At 42.1% G+C, this 26,100-nt stretch overlaps 1 protein-coding gene across 1 annotated transcript in view; it reads right to left on the bottom strand.

The window, feature by feature from the left end:
• Positions 1-26,100, bottom strand: part of syne1a (spectrin repeat containing, nuclear envelope 1a) — a 208,734-nt gene that overhangs the window by 31,686 nt on the left and 150,948 nt on the right. Inside the window, 31 exon segments of the mRNA XM_053614917.1 lie at positions 534-681; positions 1,203-1,357; positions 1,440-1,586; positions 1,772-1,954; positions 3,343-3,547; positions 3,655-3,788; positions 4,127-4,297; positions 5,006-5,161; positions 6,441-6,596; positions 6,739-6,915; positions 8,035-8,184; positions 8,338-8,520; positions 8,657-8,789; positions 11,880-12,076; positions 12,154-12,285; positions 12,513-12,686; positions 12,835-13,035; positions 14,856-14,975; positions 15,441-15,542; positions 16,038-16,238; positions 16,329-16,478; positions 16,691-16,816; positions 16,900-17,053; positions 17,158-17,258; positions 17,659-17,790; positions 19,804-19,995; positions 20,985-21,158; positions 22,315-22,515; positions 23,478-23,639; positions 23,745-23,867; positions 25,425-25,565. Coding sequence (XP_053470892.1) covers positions 534-681; positions 1,203-1,357; positions 1,440-1,586; positions 1,772-1,954; positions 3,343-3,547; positions 3,655-3,788; positions 4,127-4,297; positions 5,006-5,161; positions 6,441-6,596; positions 6,739-6,915; positions 8,035-8,184; positions 8,338-8,520; positions 8,657-8,789; positions 11,880-12,076; positions 12,154-12,285; positions 12,513-12,686; positions 12,835-13,035; positions 14,856-14,975; positions 15,441-15,542; positions 16,038-16,238; positions 16,329-16,478; positions 16,691-16,816; positions 16,900-17,053; positions 17,158-17,258; positions 17,659-17,790; positions 19,804-19,995; positions 20,985-21,158; positions 22,315-22,515; positions 23,478-23,639; positions 23,745-23,867; positions 25,425-25,565 — 4,881 coding nt within the window.

The raw sequence follows: 26,100 nt of genomic DNA, 5'->3' as shown, positions 1-26,100 counted from the left end.
ACGTCCTCCTTCCATCCCTCGCAGCTGTTATCTCAGCGGTAACATCAGCTAACAGCTAGCTAAACTAGCGCACGCTTATCACTCCGCTGGTTTATTCGCCAAAAAAAAATACATCGTTAACGTAATAAACAAAACTATTTTGTTTAGCATTAACATCAACTACGTTAGCTATCTACTGTAGCTTAGCGCGCACGTTTTACTGGGCGTGATTACTGAAAAAAACCCGTACAGCTTCTTCTTATCAATAACCGAACTCAAACTTAGCTCCGCCCCCGAATCAGCGGGGGAAAAAAAATGCAAAACTTGTTCACCAAAAGCAAAATCTTGGTTGTTATGGTAACTTTATATTTTGGCTGCTGGTAAATAAACGAATAAGTAAATCGAAGAAGGACATTCGGGGGGGAGGGGTTCGTGGGTGTTTCCAAATTTGCATATTCATGCATATTATGAGCTCTGGGTACTCTGTAACACACGTACAGCTGTAGGACGTTATTAACAGTTAATAACGCATTCTAAAGGGAATATCACGGTACCTCGTGCTCTCTCTGCTGCTCTAACAGGCTTTGGTAATTTCCCGAGATCTCAGCACCGAGCTTTTCCTCCGTCTGGGTCAGGAAGCCGAGCCACGTCTCACACTTCTCCAGGAAACTCTGTCTCTGCAGCACCACGGCTTGTAGCTTACTGCGCACACACACACACACACACACACACACACACACACACACACACACACCATTAAAAAGCTGTAGAGAATTAACCAAGGATACACCACTATCAATACTGGTAATCTGTTGCCTTCTATTGGTGGCATGTTATGTCTAGTGGATACCATTAGGGAGCAGTAATGGTAATGGTTTTAATGGTTAAAAGCTGATGGTTTGAAATGGTATTTGAAGTGGACACCATTAGAATTCTTTATTGCTTTTGTTTTCCTCTTACATTACTTACTGAAGTACGGAGGCGCTTTTCCGAAAACGCTCTTCTCGACTGCAACCCTACTCCATCCAAGGTAATCTAATCTAACATAGCTAGCTAATTTCACTTCAAATCCCCTCGCTAACATTATCTAGAAGCGGAAGTGCATTGACGCACAACTTCCCGGTTCGACGTCCGTGTTCGTGACGTTCCTGACTGATCGATACTGAGTGAGTTTGGTAGGTCATTTCTGTATCGGTATCGAAAAGTGGGCGTGGCGTTTGTACCTGAATCTCTCCGTGCTGTGTGCCGAGGTTGACGTCCAGCTCCTGTTTAGGTTCTGAAGGTTTTTGATCTCCTGATCGTTTAGAGGAAGTCTGTAGCCCAGGTTGTTTAACCGCTCCAGATCAGGAGACAGACGACTCAGATTCAGCATCTGGATCTACATACACACACACACAGAGTTAATTACAGCGTCCACGCACGTTACAGGGTATCCCTCAGGAAACTCGAGCCTTGAGTACCTTGAGTTTCTCCATGCGTTCCTGCACAGAGGACAGATCTGCAGACGCGGCCGGATCCGACTCCTTCAGCACCTCCTGCGCCTCCTCTGGCCACTGACTCAGACACTGCAGCTCCTTCCTGAAGCTCTCGTAGTCCTTCACACTCGCCTGATGAGGGAAATGCGGACAGGGGCACGTTATAGGAAAATAACCCCGTGTGTAAGTGGTTACTATGGAAACAGTACCGTTAGAATCCAGCTCTGTGGTATAAAAGTGTATTTAAATGTATTAATCTAGACTCAATACGTAACCATCTAATTAGTGTTATTAAAGTCATACTGTAATCAGACAACCTCTATCACAGCCTGCTGTCTGTGGAGGGCGTGTCCCACTGTTGCTAGGCGCCGGATGAGTGACAGGTAGTCTGTGTGGAAGGTTGCCATGGATGACGGCTCCACCTGCATCCTCAGCTGTTCCTCCACATCAGTCAGCTGCTGCAGCGTGGCATGGACCGAGCCATGAGCCTTCAGTAAGTCCTAGAGCAAGAATGCATATTCACACACACACAGGCACACACACATTAAGGTGTATCCGGTACGTACATGAGTGTACATGAGTGAGTGACTGAATCAGTGAGTGAGTGACTGAATCAGTGCGTGAGTGACTGAATCAGTGCGTGAGTGACTGAATCAGTGAGTGAGTGACTGAATCAGTGAGTGAGTGACTGAATCAGTGAGTAAATGAGTGAGTCAGTGAGTGAGTGACTGAATCAGTGAGTGAGTGATTGAATCAGTGAGCAAATGAGTGAGTCAGTGAGTGAGTGACTGAATCAGTGAGTAAATGAGTGAGTCAGTGAGTGAGTGACTGAATCAGTGAGTAAATGAGTGAGTCAGTGAGTGAGTGAGTGATTGAATCAGTGAGTGAGTGACTGAATCAGTGAGTAAATGAGTGAGTCAGTGAGTAAATGAGGGAGTCAGTGAGTGAGTGACTGAATGAGTGAGAAAATGAGCGAGTCAGTGAGTAAATGAGCGAGTCAGTGAGTGAGTGACTGAATCAGTGAGTAAATGAGTGAGTCAGTGAGTGAGTGAGTGATTGAATCAGTGAGTGAGTGACTGAATCAGTGAGTAAATGAGTGAGTCAGTGAGTAAATGAGGGAGTCAGTGAGTGAGTGACTGAATGAGTGAGAAAATGAGCGAGTCAGTGAGTAAATGAGCGAGTCAGTGAGTGAGTGACTGAATCAGTGAGTAAATGAGTGAGTCAGTGAGTGAGTGAGTGATTGAATCAGTGAGTGAGTGACTGAATCAGTGAGTAAATGAGCGAGTCAGTGAGTAAATGAGCGAGTCAGTGAGTAAATGAGTGACTGAATGAGTGAGTAAATGAGCGAGTCAGTGAGTAAATGAGCGAGTCAGTGAGTGAGTGACTGAATCAGTGAGTAAATGAGTGCATCAATGAGATTATGTAAAAGGTTCGCCGTTGTTACATAATTCTGTTTAGAATTTGAAATAAAAGTTAACTAAAAATCACCATGCAGTGTTACTTAGCTAATGTTTGCTTGGTTACATATAATACCATATATTTGTTTTAAAAGAGCATGTTCTGTATTTTTATGTGTCTAATCTCTAATCTAATCTGATCTTTTAGACCAGGGGCCTTCAGTCTTGTCCACAAAGGGCCTGTATGGCAGCAGGCTTTCATTCCAGCCAAACAGACGTCTAAGATTAAAGATCATTGGTTTAGGGCGTTTTCACACCTGGCTCGTCTGGAGCGTTTGTTTACTCACATGTGACTAGAGTAAACACATTTTATTACGCTTCGAAATGAAGCGAACCAAGCCGAGGAGAAAACACAGCATCGTAACCATTTAAGTCTCCGTTTCGGAAGGAAGCACGGATCTACAGGTCTGAAAACGCCCTGACACACTCACATCACAGTCATGGATCCAGGTCTTCACTTCCTGTTCCGTGGTCTCAGTGTGGGCGGAGCTGTTGAGTAAACACTCTGCCCTCTCTTCCAGTCTCTGCACGTCCTTACTGCTGCTCTCATGAAGCTCTTTATAGCGCTGCCACAGCTGCAGCAGGTTCTTACTGCTCCTCAACTGATCCGAGATCTGCTCCAGCAGCAGGTTCCACCTACACACCCACACCCACACACACACACACACAAACACACAGGGTGTGTAATAACCTGCTGTATGATCAGTGATGAAAACTGGAAGGGTGTTGGGGTGAAAGTTCACCTGTGGTTGATCTCGATGAGGGTGGTGTTGAGAGAATCAGCCACGGTGCAGTGACAGTCTTTCAGCAGCTGCTCGGTGAGAGATCCGAACTTCTTCACGCTGCTCTCCTGCTTCTCCAGCTCCTCCTGTAGACTCTAACATGACAAAACAACACGCATTTTAACATCTCCACAAGTTTTTTTTTTTTTACACACATGCTTATATAGAATTTAATTTTGTCCAAATTCTCTGTTCTGATTGGTCAGAAGATGTTGTTAATTGTCTGAAAGCTCCGACAGGTTTATATTTATGTGCTCATTCTAATATAGAATTGACACAGGCAGTAAACAAAAAAACAACAATGAAAAAAACAAAAAACAAAAAACAAGACACGCCCACTAATGAATAGTGGCGAGCGATTTGAGTGACGTCACGTGAGGAGAACGCAAAGCTGTATTCTGTTTCTAGAGAGCGAGAGAAGGACCTCCAGTACCTCCAGGTTCTCCACTTGCACCAGCACAGCCTCAGGAGAACCGGTGAGGAGCCTGAGGCGCGAGATGGAGTACTGTCCCTCCATCAGGTAGCCATGGATCTCCTCAGACGCTCGCTTGTACAGACTCCACTGCTCCAGTACGGCACGCAGACTGATCTTTACCTGGCCAACCTACACACACACACACACACACACACACGTAAACAAGCTTAGTGAGTTGTAAGTACAGTACTACAAATATATATAAGATATAAATAATAAATAAAAGGTTCTGGATAATAACTAACTAAGTAACTAATTAACTAATTAGCTAAATAAATAAATAAATTCAATAAGCCAATAACTCATTATCACCTACTGTAGTAACAGAAACAACGAGAAGACAAATAAGAAAACAACAACAACAACAAAGAAAGAAGTAAAAAAGAAATGGGGAAAGGAAAAGATTAAAGATAAAAAGAAAGAAAAAAGAAAAAAAAGAAATAATAATAATAATAATAATAATAATAAAGGAAAAAGAGGGAAAAAAGGGAAAGGAAGGGGAAAAATTTTTAAATAAGAAATCCTGAAAAGTGAAGAATGAGAGGGAAAAAAATAAGAAAATTAAGAAATAGGAAAATAGAAAGTGAAGGAAAATGAAGCAATAAAAATAAAGGCAGGAAAATAATTACAAAAACAAAACAATAATAAAAGATTTAGGATAATTAAGGACAAAAAGTAAAAGGAGGGAAAAATAATTTAAAAAATAATAAAAAATGAAGGTGAATAGAAGGAAAGATAAAAGAAGACGAAAGAATTAATAAAACGTGAAGGAAAGAAAAAAGGAAACAAAAAAAGAGAACTTTTTCCTCATGGTGATGCATCCCATCCTCAACTCACCATCTGGTCCAAGTTGGTCCAAGCTTGGTTTAGCCCTTTAATCGTTTCCATGACGACAGCCGAGGCGTCTCCTTTCTTGCCCTGGATGAGCGAGCATCCTTTTTCCTCCACTTTCTCCAGATCCTTCTCTTTCTCTTTCACCAACTCCTCCAGCTCCTGGATAAAGACACGGAGTCCCGCTTGTCTTTAGACAGCTACGCGGATACTGAACTACGTTTTCGGTACGTTTCACTACGTGTCTCGATGCAATTCCATGAAAGAAAAGTAACCAGGACATAAACACTGATACTCCGTCTTATTCACTGGGACTCACAGACTTCATACCACGAGTCTACAGAAAAAAACAACAACGTTGGAACGCTGCGAGGGATTTTCTAAACAGTTCCAAACTCGCGCTTGTAGTGAGAAGCAACAAATTTATTAGTTAATATTATCTACGGAACGTTAAAATATCTAAACACACGATGACTAAACGTAGGAAATGAAGGAGAGTGAGTGATTACACATAGGGAGCATTTATCAAGACTAGGGCTGGGTGATACGACATATCAGTAATATCAATACTGCCATAAACTATGTCACAATATGGTTTCTGAGATATCATGGATATTGTGATAGCTTATTATTATTATTATTATTATTACTAATATTTTTTAATAATTCCAAATGGACTGGAAGCAGCTGATGTGATGTTAAAAAATGTAAGTATTTGATCATTAAAACTATAAAATGTCAGACTTTTTACTGATTTTCCCCCCTCCTTTAAAGTTTGAAATAAATTTAAAAAATTACGTTACAATTTTAAACACATAAAATAAAATTTAAATCAATTTCTGAAGACCATCCAGGATGGTTTCCTGAAATAATGCAAAAAAAAAAAAAAAACCTGGAAATTGTTCACAAACCTATAAATCATGATACAGCGCCCCCTGGAGCAGAGACGGTTAAGAGCCTTGCTCAAGGGCCCAACAGTGGCAGCCTGGCAGTGCTGGGGCTTGAACCCCCGACCTTCTGAGCAGTAACCCAGAGCCTTAAACGCCAAGCCACCACTGCCCCAGATATGATATTTCGGTCATATCACCCACCCCATATTAATCACGTTCTTCAAAAAGAAGTCAGACGAACACAAACGACCATTACTTCTTTATCCAGCTGTTAATATCGCTGACTTCCTTTTAACTTTGAGAGGACATCCTGCGCTCTATTATAGTCAGTTCATTAGACAGCAGATATTTGCGCTCAGGATCTTAGAGTATGCCGTACAAATGTGCAGTAAATCAGTCATTCAGGACGCAGGTGAGCCGTCAATCAATAAACATCCGCTAGAAAACATAGAATTACAAGACTTACAAAACTGTCCAGTCCATTTGAACCTGTATGTATATATATATATATATATATATATATATATATATTAATGCGAGTGTGTGATAACCTGGCAGTCTTTCAGCAGGTTCTGCACAGACGCCACGTCCTCGATCCTGGGTTTCTTCTTCAGTTTTTCCTCCTGTGTGCTGATCCAGGTTCTCAGGGTCTGAACTCCGTTTTCATACTCCAACCAGCTCTCGAGTAAACTTTCCAACAACGTGATCTGGAACAGAGAGAGGACGCCACGAACCGCGTCACGATTTTTAAACATGGAGCTGCTGGGTGTACGTATACAGAGGTGCAGAAATAAGGTGATGTGGTTTACTCGTGCTGTGCGGCAGGAAAATGGCCGACGCCTGACTGACCTTCTCGGTGATGAGGCCCTGCAGAATCTGCCAGCGCCGGTTCATGGCTCCCAGACGCTCGGCAAAGTCGGTCTTATCGCTGCGCTTCCCCTCCACGTCCTGACTGCTGATCTGCAGCACCGACTGATTCACAAAGTCCACCGTCAGCTGCTTACAGGACAGGTCGATCCCGAAACCCTGTCGTGGCGGAAGAGAGACTGTACTGCGCACTGTAGCACTGCGACTGTATTAGAAATGATAGAAATAACTATAACACAACCTCTGTTCGGTTAGGGATCAACTGCATCTGTAACGAGTCTACTGGAAGTGACAGAAATGTCCCAGAAACAAAGAGAAAGAAAAGATAACAACAACAAAAAAAAAAGAAAGAGAAAAATAAAAGATGAGGAAAATACAACAACGAATGAAAAAACAAAAAAAGGAAAAAGAGAAAAGAAATAATAAAAAAATAAATAAGAAAGCAAATCATGAAAAGTGAAGAATGAGAGAGAATTTCTTTTTCAATTAAGAAATAATATAAACGAAAGGAAAACCAAGGAATAAAAGGAAAAGGAGGAAAATACTTAAGGAAACGAACAAACAAAAAAAAGGTGAAGGATAATGAATGTGTAAAAAAAAAAAAAAATAAATAAAAGGAGAAAAAAATAAGAACGCAAAAGGAATAAAAAATTATGGAGAATAAAAGGAAAGGAAAAAGGAACAGAAGAAAAAAAAATGATAGGCGAAAAAAGGAGAGACAAAAGAAGACATGATGAACACAAAATAAATAAAAAAGGGGGAAAAAAAGAAGCGAAAGCTAAAAAAAAAAGACAAAAGAAATAATAAAAACAAAAGTGAAGGATTTGCCCTTACTAAATAAAAGGAAAGAGAAGGAAAAAAAAATGAAGAAAACAAAAGAAATAACAAAACAGTAAAGGAGGAAAAAACAAAGAAAGAAAGAAAGAAAACCAAAAGAAATTTTAAAAAATGAAGGAGCAAAAAAAAAAGAAATAGGAAAAAAATAAACAGATGAAAAATAAGACAACAAAAGAAAGGAAACGTGAAGGAGAAAAGAAGACAATAAAGCTACGAAAACTAAGAACACAAAACAAACAGAAACGGAAAAACGAAGGAGAGAAATGGAAGGGAAAGGAAAAAAGAAATTAAAAGTGAGACGAGAAAAAATGAACTGGTTTGAATGTAGTCGGTTTATCCAGCTAGGAGACAGATGAAACGTGTAGACTGTGTAATGCGCTGGTTTTTATTTATCCATCAGGCCCAAATTTGACGCAGTCAGCTGGTTTCGCTCTCAGGTACCTTGTATTTTTGGATGTAGGCCTGCACCACCTCCGAGCCCACAGCTTCTAGGATCTTGCTCTCGTCCTCCTGGATGACGTTCTCCATGAGGGAAATCCAGCTCATCAGCTCGGTGATGGCGTGACGGGACGCCAGTTTCTCCATCTGCAGCTGTAGGACACAAATACACAACAATAATAATAATAATAATAATAATAATTATTATTATAATAAATCTGTGTGTTTTATTTAAGGTCAGTGTTTCGAGGCGTAGCTGTGATGCTGTGGTAGTGTGTATGATTTCCTCTCAGGTTTGTCCTTCACCTGGTGTAGTTTCTCCTGCACCACAGGGATGCGTGTGAGAAGCTCCGCCCACTGTGTCTCCACTTGGCCCAGGTGAGTCCGGAGCGCTGCCGTGTCCACCTTCTTCAGTCTCAGAAGCTGGTTCCCGCGGCTCAGGACAGACGAGCGCAGGGACGATTTAGCGTCCACTTCTTTAGAGAACTCCTAAAGGCAGAGCGCGTGGATGAGTTCGAGGCAGAGTACAGTTTCCTAACAGCATCGTAAACGTTTGTCTGATTTCGGACGAGTAGGAAACTCCAGGACTGAGGGCGTGTTTAGACGTCTGTGAGCATGTCTTTACCAGGAACGCGTGCAGGTGGTCTCGGACCGTCTCCAGCTCCTGAGGAACAGTAACGGACTGCGTGCTCCAGAACTCAAGTCTGTCCAGAGCCGAGGACAACCACTGACCCAGTTCTGCTGAGTCGCTCTGATACCTACGGCAGAAAGTACAGCAGAGACACGGCAGTCGGGTCAAACACTGAGGCCGGGAAGAAGAAGAAAAAGAAAGAAAGAAAGAAAGAAAGAGAAGAGGCATGCAAACAAATACACACAGACACAGATACAGAGAGTGTGCAAGGGAAGAAGTACTGAGGTAAGGGAGAATGGAAAAAAAATGAAAAAGAGGAAGGAAGGCAAACTATCTACAGTAAAATAAAATAAAAATAAATTCAAACTTAAAACTGCAGTAAAGTAAACTTAAAGTAAGTGTAAAGTAAGAGTAAAGTAATGGCGAAGCAGTGTAAAGTAAGAGTAAAGTGATGGCGAAGCAGTGTAAAGTAAGAGTAAAGTGATGGCGAAGCAGTGTAAAGTAAGAGTAAAGTGATGGCGAAGCAGTGTAAAGTAAGAGTAAAGTGATGGTGAAGCAGTGTAAAGTAAGAGTAAAGTGATGGTGAAGCAGTGTAAAGTAAGAGTAAAGTAATGGCGAAGCAGTGTAAAGTAAGAGTAAAGTGATGGCGAAGCAGTGTAAAGTAAGAGTAAAGTGATGGTGAAGCAGTGTAAAGTAAGAGTAAAGTAATGGCGAAGCAGTGTAAAGTAAGAGTAAAGTGATGGTGAAGCAGTGTAAAGTAAGAGTAAAGTAATGGCGAAGCAGTGTAAAGTAAGAGTAAAGTGATGGCGAAGCAGTGTAAAGTAAGAGTAAAGTGATGGCGAAGCAGAGTAAAGTAAGAGTAAAGTAATGGCGAAGCAGTGTAAAGTAAGAGTAAAGTGATGGTGAAGCAGTGTAAAGTAAGAGTAAAGTGATGGCGAAGCAGTGTAAAGTAAGAGTAAAGTGATGGCGAAGCAGTGTAAAGTAAGAGTAAAGTGATGGCGAAGCAGTGTAAAGTAAGAGTAAAGTAATGGCGAAGCAGTGTAAAGTAAGAGTAAAGTAATGGCGAAGCAGTGTAAAGTAAGAGTAAAGTGATGGCGAAGCAGTGTAAAGTAAGAGTAAAGTGATGGTGAAGCAGTGTAAAGTAAGAGTAAAATAAAGCAAAACAAAAGTAAGGCAGGGTAAAATCAAGAGGAAAATAGAGCAGAGAAAAGTAAGAGTAGGAGTAGAGTAAATAGTAAAGAATAAAGAAACGTAAAGAGTAAAGTTGAAAAGTAAAAAGTACAGTAACCTAATAATAATACTGTAAAGAGTGAAGAGTACAGTAAGGTAATAATAATAGTGTGAAGAATAAAGAGTGTAGAGTAAAGAGTGAAGAGTAAAGAGTGAAGAGTAAAGAGTGTAGAGTGTAGAGTGTAGAGTGTAGAGTAAAGAGTGAAGAGTGAAGAGTGTAGAGTAAAGAGTGAAGAGTGTAGAGTGAAGAGTAAAGAGTGAAGAGTGAAGAGTAAAGAGTGTAGAGTGAAGAGTGTAGAGTGAAGAGTACAGTAAGGTAATAATACAGTAAAGCGTGAAGAGAGAAGAGTGAAGAGTGAAGAGTAAAGAGTGTAGAGTGAAGAGTACAGTAAGGTAATAATACAGTAAAGCGTGAAGAGAGAAGAGTGAAGAGAGAAGAGTGAAGAGTGAAGAGTGAAGAGAGAAGAGTGAAGAGTGAAGAGTACAGTAAGGTAATAATACAGTAAAGCGTGAAGAGAGAAGAGTGAAGAGTGAAGAGAGAAGAGTGAAGAGTGAAGAGTACAGTAAGGTAATAATACAGTAAAGCATGAAGAGTGAAGAGTGAAGAGTGTAGAGTGAAGAGTAAAGAGTGTAGAGTGAAGAGTGAAGAGTACAGTAAGGTAATAATACAGTAAAGCGTGAAGAGAGAAGAGTGAAGAGTGAAGTGTGTAGAGTGAAGAGTAAAGAGTGAAGAGTGAAGAGTGAAGAGTACAGTAAGGTAATAATACAGTAAAGCGTGAAGAGAGAAGAGTGAAGAGAGAAGAGTGAAGAGTGAAGAGTGAAGAGAGAAGAGTGAAGAGTGAAGAGTACAGTAAGGTAATAATACAGTAAAGCGTGAAGAGAGAAGAGTGAAGAGTGAAGAGAGAAGAGTGAAGAGTGAAGAGTACAGTAAGGTAATAATACAGTAAAGCATGAAGAGTGAAGAGTGAAGAGTGTAGAGTGAAGAGTAAAGAGTGTAGAGTGAAGAGTGAAGAGTACAGTAAGGTAATAATACAGTAAAGCGTGAAGAGTGAAGAGTAAAGAGTGTAGAGTGAAGTGTGAAGAGTACAGTAAGGTAATAATACAGTAAAGCGTGAAGAGTGAAGAGTGTAGAGTGAAGAGTAAAGAGTGTAGAGTGTAGAGTACAGGTACAGTAAGGTAATAATACAGTAAAGCGTGAAGAGAGAAGAGTGAAGAGTGAAGAGTGTAGAGTGAAGAGTGTAGAGTAAAGACTGAAGAGTGTAGAGTGAAGAGTAAAGAGTAAAGAGTAAAGAGTAAAGAGTGAAGAGTGAAGAGTACAGTAAGGTAATAATACAGTAAAGCGTGAAGAGTGAAGAGTGAAGAGTGTAGAGTGAAGAGTAAAGAGTGTAGAGTACAGTAAGGTAATAATACAGTAAAGCGTGAAGAGAGAAGAGTGAAGAGTGTAGAGTGTAGAGTGTAGAGTGTAGAGTAAAGAGTGAAGAGTGAAGAGTAAAGAGTAAAGAGTGTAGAGTGAAGAGTGAAGAGTACAGTAAGGTAATAATACAGTAAAGCGTGAAGAGAGAAGAGTGAAGAGTGAAGAGTGTAGAGTGTAGAGTGAAGAGTGTAGAGTAAAGAGTGAAGAGTGTAGAGTGAAGAGTAAAGAGTAAAGAGTAAAGAGTAAAGAGTGTAGAGTGTAGAGTGAAGAGTGAAGAGTACAGTAAGGTAATAATACAGTAAAGCGTGAAGAGAGAAGAGTGAAGAGTGAAGTGTGTAGAGTGAAGAGTGTAGAGTGAAGAGTGTAGAGTGAAGAGTAAAGAGTAAAGAGGGTAGAGTGAAGAGTGAAGAGTGAAGAGTACAGTAAGGTAATAATACAGTAAAGCGTGAAGAGAGAAGAGTGAAGAGTGAAGTGTGTAGAGTGAAGAGTAAAGAGTGTAGAGTGAAGAGTACAGTAAGGTAATAATACAGTAAAGCGTGAAGAGTGAAGAGTGAAGAGTGACGTGAGCGAGACCTGGTCCAGTGTTTGAGCGTGGAGTCGAGGCGCTGTAGCTCTTTACTAATTTTGGTGGTGCTGCTCAGCCAGTGTTCTCCGAGCTGAGTGAGCTGAGCCTCGAGCTCTGAGCAGCACACACTCAGTAACAGTCTCTTCCCGTCCTCTAGAACCTGATAGAGCTGCTGCTGGCGCTCCACCAGAGTGCTCTTCAGACACTGCGAGGATGGAGTATGTTTAGAGTACAGTCGAGTACACACTGTGGTTAGACGTTCCGTGTGTGCTACAGACGTACCTGGTAAAGTGCAATCCTCTCACTCAGTCTCTCCTCCGTCTCCTCCACCAGCCCCACGGCAGGAATGCTGCTCTCCACCACCTCCAACTGCTTATACAGAGCCTGATAATCTCCAACAAACCTGCTCCACTCCTGAACCACACCACAACAACACAAACACTACACTATACCACAAGTCAAACCCGACTGAATTCATTATCCTGTATGACTGATTCCACAATATAATAACAAAACAGGATTCGAAAAATACTTTAAAGAACAATATACATGAAGAGTGATTGCTGTTAAAATGTTAACTTAAACATAAACATTAATGGTAGAACATACATACACACACTAACACACACACACCAACACACCTCCAGGATGCCCTCCAGCTCCACTCCTCTCCTGTGAGCCTGTTTGAGGACGGTGTGAGCCTGAGCTACGGTCTGCTCCAGAATCTGAGCCTCTCTCTGCACCATCACCGCACTGACCTGCCTGAAGAAGGCCTGTGTCAGCACCACATGGGCCTCCAGACCCTGAAAAAACTCCTACACACACACACACACACACACACACACACACACACACACACACACACACAAAGGTAGCAACACAGAAATGTGAAAACTAATCACCATTAACACGCAATTGCGATCAAACCCTGAGAACAAGCCTGTAAATACACCTGATACACACCTTGTGTTTGTCCAGGAGGATCTGAACCTCGAGCACAGAGCCTGCGGTCATCTTCTGATCAGCGGCCATTTTGTCCTGCGCCGTGTCCACGAGCTCCTGCAGGTCCTGTAAAGCTTTCTCATACTGCGCCTTCAACACCAGCGTCTGGTTCAGAGAGCTCCGCCTCGAGCCCACCATCTCCACCAGCTCCTCATACATGTCCTACACACACACACACACACACACACACACACACACACACACAGAGTGTCAGGCATGACATGGAAAACAAAATGGACCAGTGACGGAACCTCTTTTCCAACTGGAACATATCAGCTCCATTTCAGGACCCCACTAACTCTTCCAAAGAACCCAGAACCCGAAATATTTTCAGAAACCCAATCAATTTTTTTTTTTACAGGAACCCAGTAACTTTTTACAGAATCCCAATAATTTTTTTTACAGGAACCCAGTAACTTTTTTACAGGAACCCTGTAACCTTTTATAGAAACCCAGTAACTTTTTTTTTTTTTACAGGAACCCAGTAACTTTTTACAGAATCCCAATAATTTTTTTTCTTTTTTACAGGAACCCAGTAACTTTTTACAGAATCCCAATAATTTTTTTTTTTTTTTACAGGAACCCAGTAACTTTTTTACAGGAACCCTGTAACCTTTTATAGAAACCCAGTAACTTTTTTTTTTTTACAGGAACCCAGTAACTTTTTTACAGGAACCCTGTAACCTTTTATAGAAACCCAGTAACTTTTTTTTTTTACAGGAACCCAGTAACTTTTTACAGAATCCCAATAATTTTTTTTCTTTTACAGGAACCCAGTAACTTTTTTACAGGAACCCTGTAACCTTTTATAGAAACCCAGTAACTTTTTTTTTTTTTTTTACAGGAACCCAGTAACTTTTTACAGAATCCCAATAATTTTTTTTTTTTTTTACAGGAACCCAGTAACTTTTTTACAGGAACCCTGTAACCTTTTATAGAAACCCAGTAACTTTTTTTTTTACAGGAACCCAGTAACTTTTTTACAGGAACCCTGTAACCTTTTATAGAAACCCAGTAACTTTTTTTTTTTTTTACAGGAACCCAGTAACTTTTTTACAGGAACCCTGTAACCTTTTATAGAAACCCAGTAACTTTTTTTTTTACAGGAACCCAGTAACTTTTTTACAGGAACCCTGTAACCTTTTATAGAAACCCAGTAACTTTTTTTTTTACAGGAACCCAGTAACTTTTTTACAGGAACCCTGTAACCTTTTATAGAAACCCAGTAACTTTTTTTTTTACAGGAACCCAGTAACTTTTTTACAGGAACCCTGTAACCTTTTATAGAAACCCAGTAACTTTTTTTTTTTACAGGAACCCAGTAACTTTTTACAGAATCCCAATAATTTTTTTTCTTTTACAGGAACCCAGTAACTTTTTTACAGGAACCCTGTAACCTTTTATAGAAACCCAGTAACTTTTTTTTTTTTTACAGGAACCCAGTAACTTTTTACAGAATCCCAATAATTTTTTTTACAGGAATCCAATCTTTTTTTTTTTTTTTTTTTTAACAGAATCAATAACCTTTTCAAGAACCCAAGAACTTTTTCCAGGGATAAATTTTTCAGGAACCTAATTATACTTCAGATATTGAATAACTTGATTAGCTACCCAAGAACTTTAGCAATGAACTATTTTCAGGAATTTTTCAGGAACCTGGGAGCCCAAAAACTACTTCAGAAATCCCAAAGAAAATCCCAAAACTTTTCAGGAATGCAGAAACTTTATCGGAACTCCAGAACATTTTCAGGAACTCCAAACCTTTTTTTCCCCCCATCAGGAATTTAGGAACTTTTTTCAGGAATGCAGAAACCAAAACCTTTTCAGAAACTCAAAAACCTTTAGGAGCGTTTCCACCCATTTTTATTATTTTATTATTTCCTCCAAAGTGATGGAACAGAGGGTCTTATATTCTTGTGTCTTATAATCATGTGTATTAATGACGTCATGGGACGCGGGAGGAGAGAGAGCGGATGCTGTACCTGTAGTCTGAGCAGCTCCTGTGTGGTCACTGGGTCTGACTGCAGCGTTTCTCCTTTAGTCCTCATCTCACACACTCTCTGTTCAAACTCCCTCAGACTGTCCTCTGCCTCAGCCAGAGTCTGTACACACACACACACACACACACACACACACACACACATAGCTTGTGAGATATAGCCTGCCATACAAATACCTGTAAACGAGCTGTTACTATAGAAACGATAATGCATTAGAACTGGTACTGTAGTATAAACGTGTCACAACCAGAACTCCTGTCGGTTTACGCCTTGACAAAAAGAAGCACAAAACCTCAGCGAAGTGTAACAAAAATCCCTGGAACGCCACGGGCTCATGCAACAAGCCTCTATGCCGAATAATTTTTTTAAATCTTATACAATATCTAAAGACATGTCATGATTTTCATGTCATGGATGTTAACTAAAGCATCATTTCAAGTCTTATTAAGATCCAAGAGTGAGTTCAGTAAATCCTTAAATACAAGCTGTTTAGTGGAATGAGTATTTCATATTTTTCCTGGATGAGTAAATGCGATGGAGATGACTGAACGGATGTCTGATTCGAACCTCCAGCTGCTTGGACGCTGGACGATCTGCAGCTCCACACATCTTCTGCAGCAGCTGATGCTTTGAGTCGCTCATAGCGGCAAATAACTGCCTCAGTTCGGCCTACCAGAAGACGGAAAATGAAAGATGTTAAGGCTTTTAAAACTTTACGAACATCTGTGTAAATATTTATTTACAATATATACAATATTTACAATTTATTGTCAAATGTCTCAAAACGGATTTGGTTAAAAAAAAAAAAAGTCATTATGGGGAAAAAAAATTACATTGGAGAACTTGTACATCTGTCTTCATCATAAACTGCTACGACTATAGAAAGAGATATATATATATATATAAATTCTAATTATGAATGCCCCGCCTACTTCCCATGAGTTCAGTGGCTTGTATTTGCATACTGGAACTTGATTGGCTCTTATATTTTATGATTCAACAACACTCCCTGGTAAGGTGTTGATAAAGTGTACTTGAATTAAATTATATATACACATGTATACACACACACACACACACACACACACACACACATACATATATAATTATTTTTTTTATTTACAAATGCTAATGACTCACAGAACCCCCCCCCCACACACACACCTGAAAAGTGGTATGTTCCTTCAGTCTGTCTCTAATACTGTCACATCTCTGCTCAAGCAGTGAGTCCATCAATCTCAGTCGCTCATCCAGTCCATCCAGGACCTCCTCGATCAAGTCATCACCTCCTTCGTCACATCCCTCCTGCACCTCCCGACACTTATGCACCTCCTCGCTGACATTCTTCACCTCCTTATTCAAACCCTGAACAACACGGATGCTCTCAATTCATCAGGCGTGTCGCTAATACATCGTGATAATATTTCCCCCCCCCCAATAATAACAGGAACGTACCTCTAAATGACACAGCTGAATCTCCGAGTCGTCAGACAGCAGCACAGGGCCGGAGAGCAGACTGTTCTCTGCACCGTCCAGCCAGGTGGAGGCTGAACACACCGCCTCGTATAGAGTCTTCTCCCGAGTGTGAGCGTGTTTAACATCAGCCTGGTGTGCGGAAACACAGGACATCAAATCAGGCAACCTATATCTATCTGTTCCCTTTAAGTTAATGCTGATGATGCTTCCATGCAGAAAAAAAAATAAAAGCACACAAAACCGGACACATTAATGGATATAAATAGTTAGACAATGGACCTTCTTCACATTTTCATCTGTAGTCTTAACCTGATTTTGTTACATTACATGTATATCAGTACCTCAGCTAGTTCCTCCAGTTTGTGGTTAAAAGTCTCAAACAAAGCACTGGGGGAAAAAACGTCCGGTGTGAGCTGATCCCCTCTGAAAAGACTTCCTGGGCTGGACACTCGAGATCGCTGATACACCTACAAGGTAAGAGCAAGGTAGAAAATGATAAACACGTAAAGAGCGTGAGGTTTTTCCTCATGCCGATGGATTTGTCGCGTACCGAGCTGAGCTGTTCCTCCTGCATGGTGTTGAATAAAAGCTGCAGCTTGGTGTTCAGGTCTTTACTCAGATTCTCCCACTTCATCCTCATGCAATCCTGTTCGCTCACACTCACACTCTCACCCGGATCCGACATGTCCTGCAGATCTGCAGCACTGTGACAGAAATCGAGAGGAAAAACAGATCGGTGAGGACAAACGTAAAAGAAGGAGGGATTTTGAGAAAACGCCGCCCATCAGGAAGACAAACACACACACACCTCTCTCCATTGGGCGTGGTTTGCTGTGAGAGAAGCTCCTCCCCTCGGCAGGCGACAGACTGCATCAGCTTCCTCTGCTCCTCAAGCTGCGCCTCTAATTCCTACACAGCACAGAGATCAATTAATATAACAGGAGGAGTCCGAATGGGCGTGGCCTCAGGATATTTCCGTGTATTTTCTGCGTACCTGATAATAGAGTTAGCACAGTCGCTACACTTCCTAGGTTAGCTTTGGACTCGCAATCAAAGAGACCATACGAGTAAAAAAAAATAAAATAAACATAGGTTTGCGACCTGAATGAGCGACTTTAACCTCGTGACTGGCGAGAGTGACATTTACGCAGGCTTTACCCAAGATTCGCCCCGCCCAATTAACAGCCAAATCGGACACTGTGATTAGTTATCTATACTCTGTAGCAGCATTAACCTGATAAGAAATCAAACACACAATTAGGTTTCGTGATCATTTTAGATATACACATCATCAGTTAAAGGTTTGTACCCGTTGCCTCTGCATCGTGTCCTGGTGCTGCTGGCTGCGAGTGGACCGAGCCTGACTGAGCCAGTCCAGTACGCTGGGGCTCTGAGACAACGACGAATCTGGCTCGCTCTCCTCCTGCTCCATTAAAGAACCCTGAGGAAAAATAGAAAACCCACTGTTATATTATTGTTATACACGTTCATCAAAAATCCAACAGTTTGGGCCAGGTTAATAAAATGGATTTATTAGCCTGTAAGCCATGATATAACACTCCTGCATACTAAACACCCTCACCTCAAGCTTAAATATATAGACAGAAACACGTTCAAGGTGGTGTGACGAGCCATAATCGCTAGGCGTAATCGAATATACTGTATATTCCGTTGGATGGGCAGCGAGAACACCACAATACTGCAACAATATTCAGATAGACTGTGGCATTCATTGATGCTGGATTGGTATTAAGGTGAAACAAAGAACATTCCCCACATCATTACGCCGCCACCACCAGGCTGAAATGTTGACACGAGGCAGACTGGGTTCATGGATCCATGCTGTTGATTCATTCGCATTAAAATTCCGACCAGCTGCATGCTGAGGCAGGAATTGAGCTTCATCAGTCCAGATGATGTTTTTCCAATCTTCAACTTTGTTTTAGTTACAGTTACATTTATATAGCGCTTTTCAAGACACTCAAAGCGCTTTACTTGTATTGGGAGAAAATCTCCTCAACCACCACTAGTGTGTAGCATCCATCTGGATGATGTACCTGAACACAAACCACACACCAGCTATTAGTGGAGAGGAGAGAGTGATGTAGCCAATTCAGAGATGGAGATTATTAAAGGGCCGCCGTGATAGAGAAGGGCAAATGGGGGAATTTGGACAGGACACCGGGGTTATACCCCTACTCTTCTACGCTAAGTGTCCTGGGATTTTTAACGACCACAGAGAGTCAGGACGTCGGTTTAAGGTCTCATCTGAAAGACTGTGCTGTTTTTACGGAATAGTGTCCCCGTCACTATACAGGGGCATTAGGACCCAGAGTGAGCGCTCCCTGCTGGCCTAACTAATACCACTTCCAGCAGCAACCTTAGTTTCCCCAGTGGGTCTCCTATCCTGGCATTGACCAGACTCAACCCTTGGTTTGGTTTGGTTGCCTGGTGCAGCTTGTGAAACCTAACATAGCCTTCCGCAGTTGTAGCCCATCCACCGTAAGATGTGACGTGTCCTGGATTCTGAGATGCTTTTCTGCTCAGCGTGGCTGTAAAGAGCGGTTACTTGGTTTACCGTAACCTCGCTGTCAGCTCGAAGCAGTCTGGCCGTTCTCCTCGGACCTCTCTCATCAACGAGGCGGTTTTGTTTTTCGCACCATTCTGTGTAAACGGTGTGAGATCAGCACTTTCTAAACGATTCAAACCAGCACAAACACCCACGCCACGGTGTTCGTCAAATTCACATTTCTGAGATCAGGTTTTTCCCCGTTCTGATGTTTGATGTGAACTGACGCTTTTGACCTGTATCTAAATGACTTTACGTACTGCGCTGCTGCCACGTTAGCCTTGTAGCTCGAGTTCAGAACCGAAGGAGCGACCGTGTGACTATATTTGGGGTCAGATGGGAAAACTGTAGCCCATTTACATAGAAGGATTTCATTTTTCCCATTCAAATAAAATGATATATCTCAATTCTTGGTGTATTAAGACGCTCCAATGTTGGTGGCTTTGCATTGTGGTCAAGAGCGACCACAGCGAAGCAAAAACAGCTGGAGTCACCACCGCAGCTGCTGTGCTGAATTGAACGCGTAAACCCTTGAAACCATGAGAGAATCCCATCTGGGAAACCATCCTTCCCGAGAGATCTCAGTATCTCCGACAGGAACATTCCGCACTGGCTGCTCTTTCGATTCCTGTGCTAATGCAGAGACACAGGAACTTGTGTGGTAACGTCTCACACTGCGACTTGTACCATGGATGCTCGGTAGAAACGGACCGGAAAACATAAAGCGTGTAAAATAACGTCGACACGTCGAAGTCATCCATGAAGACGCAACTGCTCGTTTAACATTCACGGAAGGAGTCTCCAGTGTTAAGAGTCAAAGCTAAAGCTGTACCTTCAGCACAGAGGAGGTTCTCCTGCTGAAGCGACGCTGATCGAGACACTCACCTGGATGTGTGTGTGTTTGTCCTGTAGGATGCGCTGCAGCTCCAGCAGACTGGCTTTGAGGCTGTGCAGTTTGACCGTGAGCTGCTCGGCGTCTCCGCGCATGCCCGCCTTCCCCTCCAGCAGGAGGCTCTCGCTGTGTACGGACAGCTCGGACAGACACAGCACCTTCTGCTCGATCTCCAACAGCATGTTCTGTACACACACGATTGAGCAGAAATATAAATCCCACACATGCTATACATACAGTATTCCATCTCACCGACACCGCCGGCTAACAACGAAACACCCAAAGTAACGCAAGTCTTACACAGTGTTATTACATCATAAAATACAAGAGCCAATCAGCTTTCGGTATGCAAATCTCGCCCGCGCAAAACGTCGCCCGTCTGCTGTTATCGTATTGACTCTAATTTGCATATTCAACGAATCACTGGCGTAGCAAATGCAAGCTCACTGCTACGTGTCTGAACTTAGGACTGGAATAATACAGATATAATATCGACAATACGTTTTTCTGAGACACTGTTCATATCGTGATTGCTTTTTCTCCACCGTATCAACCATTATATGCTGTTACTATAGTAACAATAAGGTATTAGAACCAGCGCAGTGATACAAACCCATCATACGTTACAGCTGTAAATATCGTTATAGAAAATGGATCATAATGACTCATAACGTAAAAAGAAAATGCATGGCGGTGTGTTTCAAGTTTTTAAACCCATCCATTTGGGGCTGGAAATGATAGACTAGGAGCAGCCAGAAAATAAATGATTGACCACAAACCAAAACCAAACTCCGGTTAATAATTTTCCTGTTCACGATTTCTTTTCAAATGTTGTGTTCAGGAAAAACGACAGTAAACTGCATATACAGTACGTGTGCGCACACATCTGTTGGCTTACGATGAGATAATGACTTTATGTATGAGCTGTAATCGTGGATCGGTCTATTATGGTATAGCATGATGATGTTATTATTATTATTATTATTATTATTATTATTATTATTATTCCAGAAAAATCATGTACAGACAGTTTACTACAAGACATTTCACGCATCGATATCTAATCAAAAACAAAACAAGACACAAGAAACTAAAGCCATCGCACGCTTCTGTTCATACACAATCTCACAGAACGAGCCGTAGAAGATAATCCGAGCGTCTACGTGCTGCTCACCTGACAGTCGATCAGCTGCTCCTCCATGTCCATGTCCTCTGGATGTGGCTGGAGGGCGGAGTTAAGCGTCGCCCGCGTGCTGAGCAACCAATGATCGAGCTCCTCTGCCTCGCTATGGTAACGCTGCAGGGCCTGTTCCTGTCTCTGCTCCTCCAGCTGCTCGTTCAGGCGCTCCTGTAGAGGAGACATCAAGGAGACCACGTTACTCACAAATACTCCGAATTACGCCGTTACTCGAAGTGCATAGTTATTAGGTAAAGTTACGTGCGATGTAATTGTTTTGGGGGAAGGAAATAAACAAATAAAAGAAAACTGTGGGGTGGGGGGGCAGACAACAGGGGTGTAAAAATAAAATTACCCAGATTTTTTACATCATTTAAAATTTGTAAATTTGTGACTACATTTTTTATTTTTATTTTTTTTAAATTTCATGACATCTAAGAAAAGCACATTGTGACCTAATTTATCACACTATCAATATTTAATCTTCGTATTTCCCAACACTGTCACGATGTTTTACAAAAGTGTCTCAATGTGTAATTATTAGCATAAAGGTTGAAGGTTGGTGTAAGTTTGCAGTTTGCAGTTATGATATAAATAATTATGATGATTATAAATAATTGAACAGGCTAGCAAGGTGATTGGTAAATAATCCTCTCTCACTCAGGTCATATCACCCTGCAGTTCTTGTCTGGTTTCCCACAGAAGCTAAGCAGGGTTGAACCTGGTCAGTACCTGGTTGCTGCTGGAAGTGGTATTAGTGAGGCCAGCAGGGGGCGCTCACTCTGTGGTCCATGTGGGGTCCGAATGCCCCAGTATAGTGACAGGGACACTATACTGTAAAAACAGCAGCGTCTTTCGGTTGAGACGTTAAACCGAGGCCCTGACTCTCTGTGGTCGTTAAAAATCCCAGGACACCTCTCGTAAAGAGTAGGGGTATAACCCCGGTGTCCTACCGAAATTCCCCCATTGGACCTTCTCTATCATGTCCCCCGATCTCTAAATTAGCTACATCACTCTCTCCTCTCCACTAATAGCTGGTGCGTAAAAAGAAGCTCTTTAAAAAAATCATAATCGTTGACAAAATGAATAAAACACTTCGAGACATGCCGTTATTGGAAAGTCATGAACATCCCGTCGTGTTCTATTCCTTACGTAACGAACGGGTAGACGACGACTGTACGTGAAACGCAAAGACCGAACTTCTGATATCTTTTTCTTGTCATGTAACCATATCTGCAAGACCACAAGGTTAAGATTCTCTGTTCATAATAAGATACCTGGCTTAATCCCAAAGCTCCTCCCACTGAAAATACACGGCATGTCTCACCTCCAGGAGCTGCCGCTTGCCCGAGGCCTTCATGCGGATGGTGGCCATGCGTTCTCCCAGCACGGTGAGGGTGGAGTGCAGTGCCAGCTGGTCACCGGCATCCTGCTCGGGGCTCTCCTCATCCCGCTGGAGCTCCTCCGAGAAACACGCCTGCAGAGCGCCGATCTCATCCTGCAGCATCAGGATCTCGTCCATCAGCGCCTGAACACAGAAACACGTCCGTTTTCTGAAAACTCCAACAATCCGAACAACTCAAACAAATTGTTGCCACAGGGCAACAACGTGCAATGGTGGAAAGTGTCATATAGTCAAAACTAACACAAAACGTATGAGATTACAATTACAATCGCGGCACTTAACTAGCTTGACTTTATGTTAGCTACCACGTTTTAGCCTTAGATTAGACTTTTGGCCTTTCTGGCCAAAAGTATGTGGACACCAGATCATCACACCCATATGTGGTTCTTCCCCAAAAGTTGGAAGCACACAATCGTATAGAATGTCTTCGTATGCTGTAGCGTTACGATTTCCCTTCACTAGAACTAAGAGCTCCATGAAGACATGGCGTGTTAAGTGTCAAGGTTGGAAGAAGGTGGAAGAACTTGTGTGTCCTGCCCGGAGCCGTGACCTCAACCCCACTGAACAGCTTTGGGATGAACTGGAACTGGAGCCTCCTCACCATCCCAACATCAGTACCCGACCTCAACCTCACTAAAGCCATTGTAGCCGAATGATCACAAATCCCCACAGTCACGCCTCAAAATCTACTGGAAAGCCTTCGCAGAAGAGTGGAGCGCATTATATCAGGAAAGGAGGAATAAATCTGGAACGGGATGTCCAACAAGCACATATGGGTGTGATGGTTACGGGTGCACATACTTTTGGGTGTATAGTGTACGTGTATTTAGTCACAGTGAACAAAAAGTCATCTTAAAAAGTAATGGTAGTAGCATAGAACCCTGAGGAACCCCAGTCTCAATATGGATTGTGAAAGATAGGTCAAGATTTGTGTAAACACACTGGGGTTCTTTAGTGAAAAAAAGAGAGAAAAAAAGTCTTATCGTATATATATTAAGGAGAGGAGCATCTGATATCCATCCATCCATGCTAAGATGATTAAACATGCTAATGATTAGAACTTGGTGCTATTGTGATTCCCTCACCTGGTGAGCCGCCATCTGGCTCTCAGGACTCTTTCCAGGTTCTAGCCCTTCGTTGAGTGAAGCCTCGATGGACTCCATCTTGGTGGAGATGGACTGTAAAGACTCCTGGTAGTGCTGCTGTCTCTCCAGAGCCTCGTACAGACTCTTCTGTTTCTCGCTGATCTGCACGCCGGTAAACAGAACGCAAGCCGTTAGGAGTGCGCCGGATAACAGCGATAACACTGTTACAGCATATACGCCGATAAGAGTGGGACGGGAACCATTTACCACGTTCTTCAGCGTTTCCCACGAGCGCTGTAAGTCATCCAGGTTAGACGTGGCGGCCGATTCCATGGACTGGTCGTACAGCTCCTGTAGAGGGGCACGACTTAACGGGGCCCTTCCTGGAGCCTGAGGAAAAGAGTTTAAGACTCTCACAGTCTTAACGTGTTCATACATACGGCTAGTTGCATACCTCTACAGCTCAGATCCTTAGTTCTAAAAATTTTGGCACCTGGTAACCATTCCAATACAGAAGCTTTACACTTTACGTCATTACAGCAAAAAGAAATAACAGAAGCTGGTTACAAGTTAGCTGTTAGCTGCTAGCATTAGCATTCAGTCATTAACATGGTAGGTAATTCATGAAAATCTGAAGTCAGGACTAAAACTGATAGAAAATTGTATAAACTAAGTACGCAGTTCTCATCTTGCCAGTAAACTACCACGAACATGTCCGTTAATGTATTGTTCATATTGTTAATTGTGGACATTTGATCTCTTTGGTTAATGAAGGTGTTGATTATTTGCTTGATGATGGAATTTAAATGATAAGTGTATTAACTCTGAAGTTATTCATTAAATGACCCTGGTTAGGAAATCACTAATGTAAAGCGTTAACGGACATCGACATTTCTCTCTCGTGCATATCAAAAGAACGACCATACGAATTATTCGAAATATTTAGATAAATAAACAACAGACGAGACACAGCTAGTAAGCATAGCAACGGGAATCGAGCAGGAAGTGAGCGTCAGATAAACTCGCTGTAGAAGCGACACGAGGGACATGCATACATAACACACACAGCTGCCATGAGGATGACATCAGAGTGAAAAAAACACCTTTCGAACTCGAGCTGTTATTCGTTACATGGCTGCGATTTCAGACGTTATCACGGCCGGAGCTCTAACGAGTGCTCTCTGTGGTATGTCTTTATCAGTGATCCGGTTTTAGCAAATAAACAGCTCAGGGACGGTGAAAAGAAGGAACGTGTTGGATACAGTCAGCAGTTTGAGGAGGGCAGGACGCACTTCATGCGTCATTATGACATACCGTATATTAGTTTGAGTTATGTGACAATTATGACATGTATTAGTCATTAGTAAGGTATTAGTCATTATGACCTAAATAATTTACATATGTTAGTATGACAGATCCCTCGCCATGTATTCTCCAACCTCGTCAGGCGTTATAGGAGAAGACTCAGAGCTGATATCTTGGCGAAGAGAGCTAGCGCAAAGTATTGAGTAAAAGGGTGCCAATAATTGTTGCACACCTACTGTATATTTAACAAAAAACTGATTTTTTATAAACCTCTGTTGTGTTTGCAATTGTTTGATATCCGGAAGAGCAGAGTATTTCTGTGAATTTTTTTTAAACAAAAGATCAAAAGGTTAAACGACAAAGACGATTTTCACAGCCTTCTTTGCTCATATTTACCGAGGGTGCCGATATTAATGGTACGTACAAGTTGTCATTCTGACCTATATAAGTATCAGGTGTGTCATTATGACGTACACGTCAGTTTCCTTTCTACATTTATTAGAGTAGAAACACGTTTCACCACGTTGTTTGGCGCCTAATATTAGTTGTGAGAGCGCCGATAATTTTGGAACTAGGGAAATCGAGAGGGTTAAGGCGAGTCAGAGTCCGCGAGGTGAGCAGGGGGAGGTAAAGGGGAGGTACCTGGTTAAGGGAGACGTCAGCGTTAGGCCCGGGTGAGGGGGATCTGCAGGCCGGAGGGGAGGAGACCTCGCTGTTGGTGCCCTCCTCACCCGACTCCTCCGTTACAGGAGACAGGAGAGTGTGACATCGGCCCGCGGTCATCTACCCCGTCACACAGGGGGCGGTGAAAGACAGCAGGGAAAAGGAAAAGAGAGGAGGATTTGTGATTTGTGAGTTAATTCCTGAATCAGTGACAGAAGTTGAAGATGCAGCTGAAAGGAAGTGGGCAGGAACAGTACCGCAGTGCACATTTATTTAAAGCACAGAGGACGTGACTAAGCTCTTTACAGACACGGGATCAATCTGAAGAAACGCACCTACACATCGGCCAAGTCTCACACACACACACCGCAAAACGTAAACAGCTGAACCATTTCCTATACTCGTACTATAACGTGACGTTCGATATCGCTCACACGTCTATAAGTCGGTCTTTTTGCTTTTTTTCCTTTTGCTCATCTTAGCACGAACAACGGTAACTACAACTCAGACACCCTCTGCATGTGAGAAAAGGTCACGTAATTAACTGCTGAAAAAACGCAGCAGACCAAACCATTTCACAAAACAGGGGACGTATTAACCTTAACTGACGAGCTGCGAATGATGCATAAACCTAGACCAATACAGCTGTACAAAA

Source organism: Ictalurus furcatus, chromosome 25, assembly GCF_023375685.1.
Source record: "Ictalurus furcatus strain D&B chromosome 25, Billie_1.0, whole genome shotgun sequence".
In the NCBI taxonomy this organism is placed as follows: Eukaryota; Metazoa; Chordata; class Actinopteri; order Siluriformes; family Ictaluridae; genus Ictalurus; species Ictalurus furcatus.
This window is presented reverse-complemented; position numbering and strand designations above follow the sequence as displayed.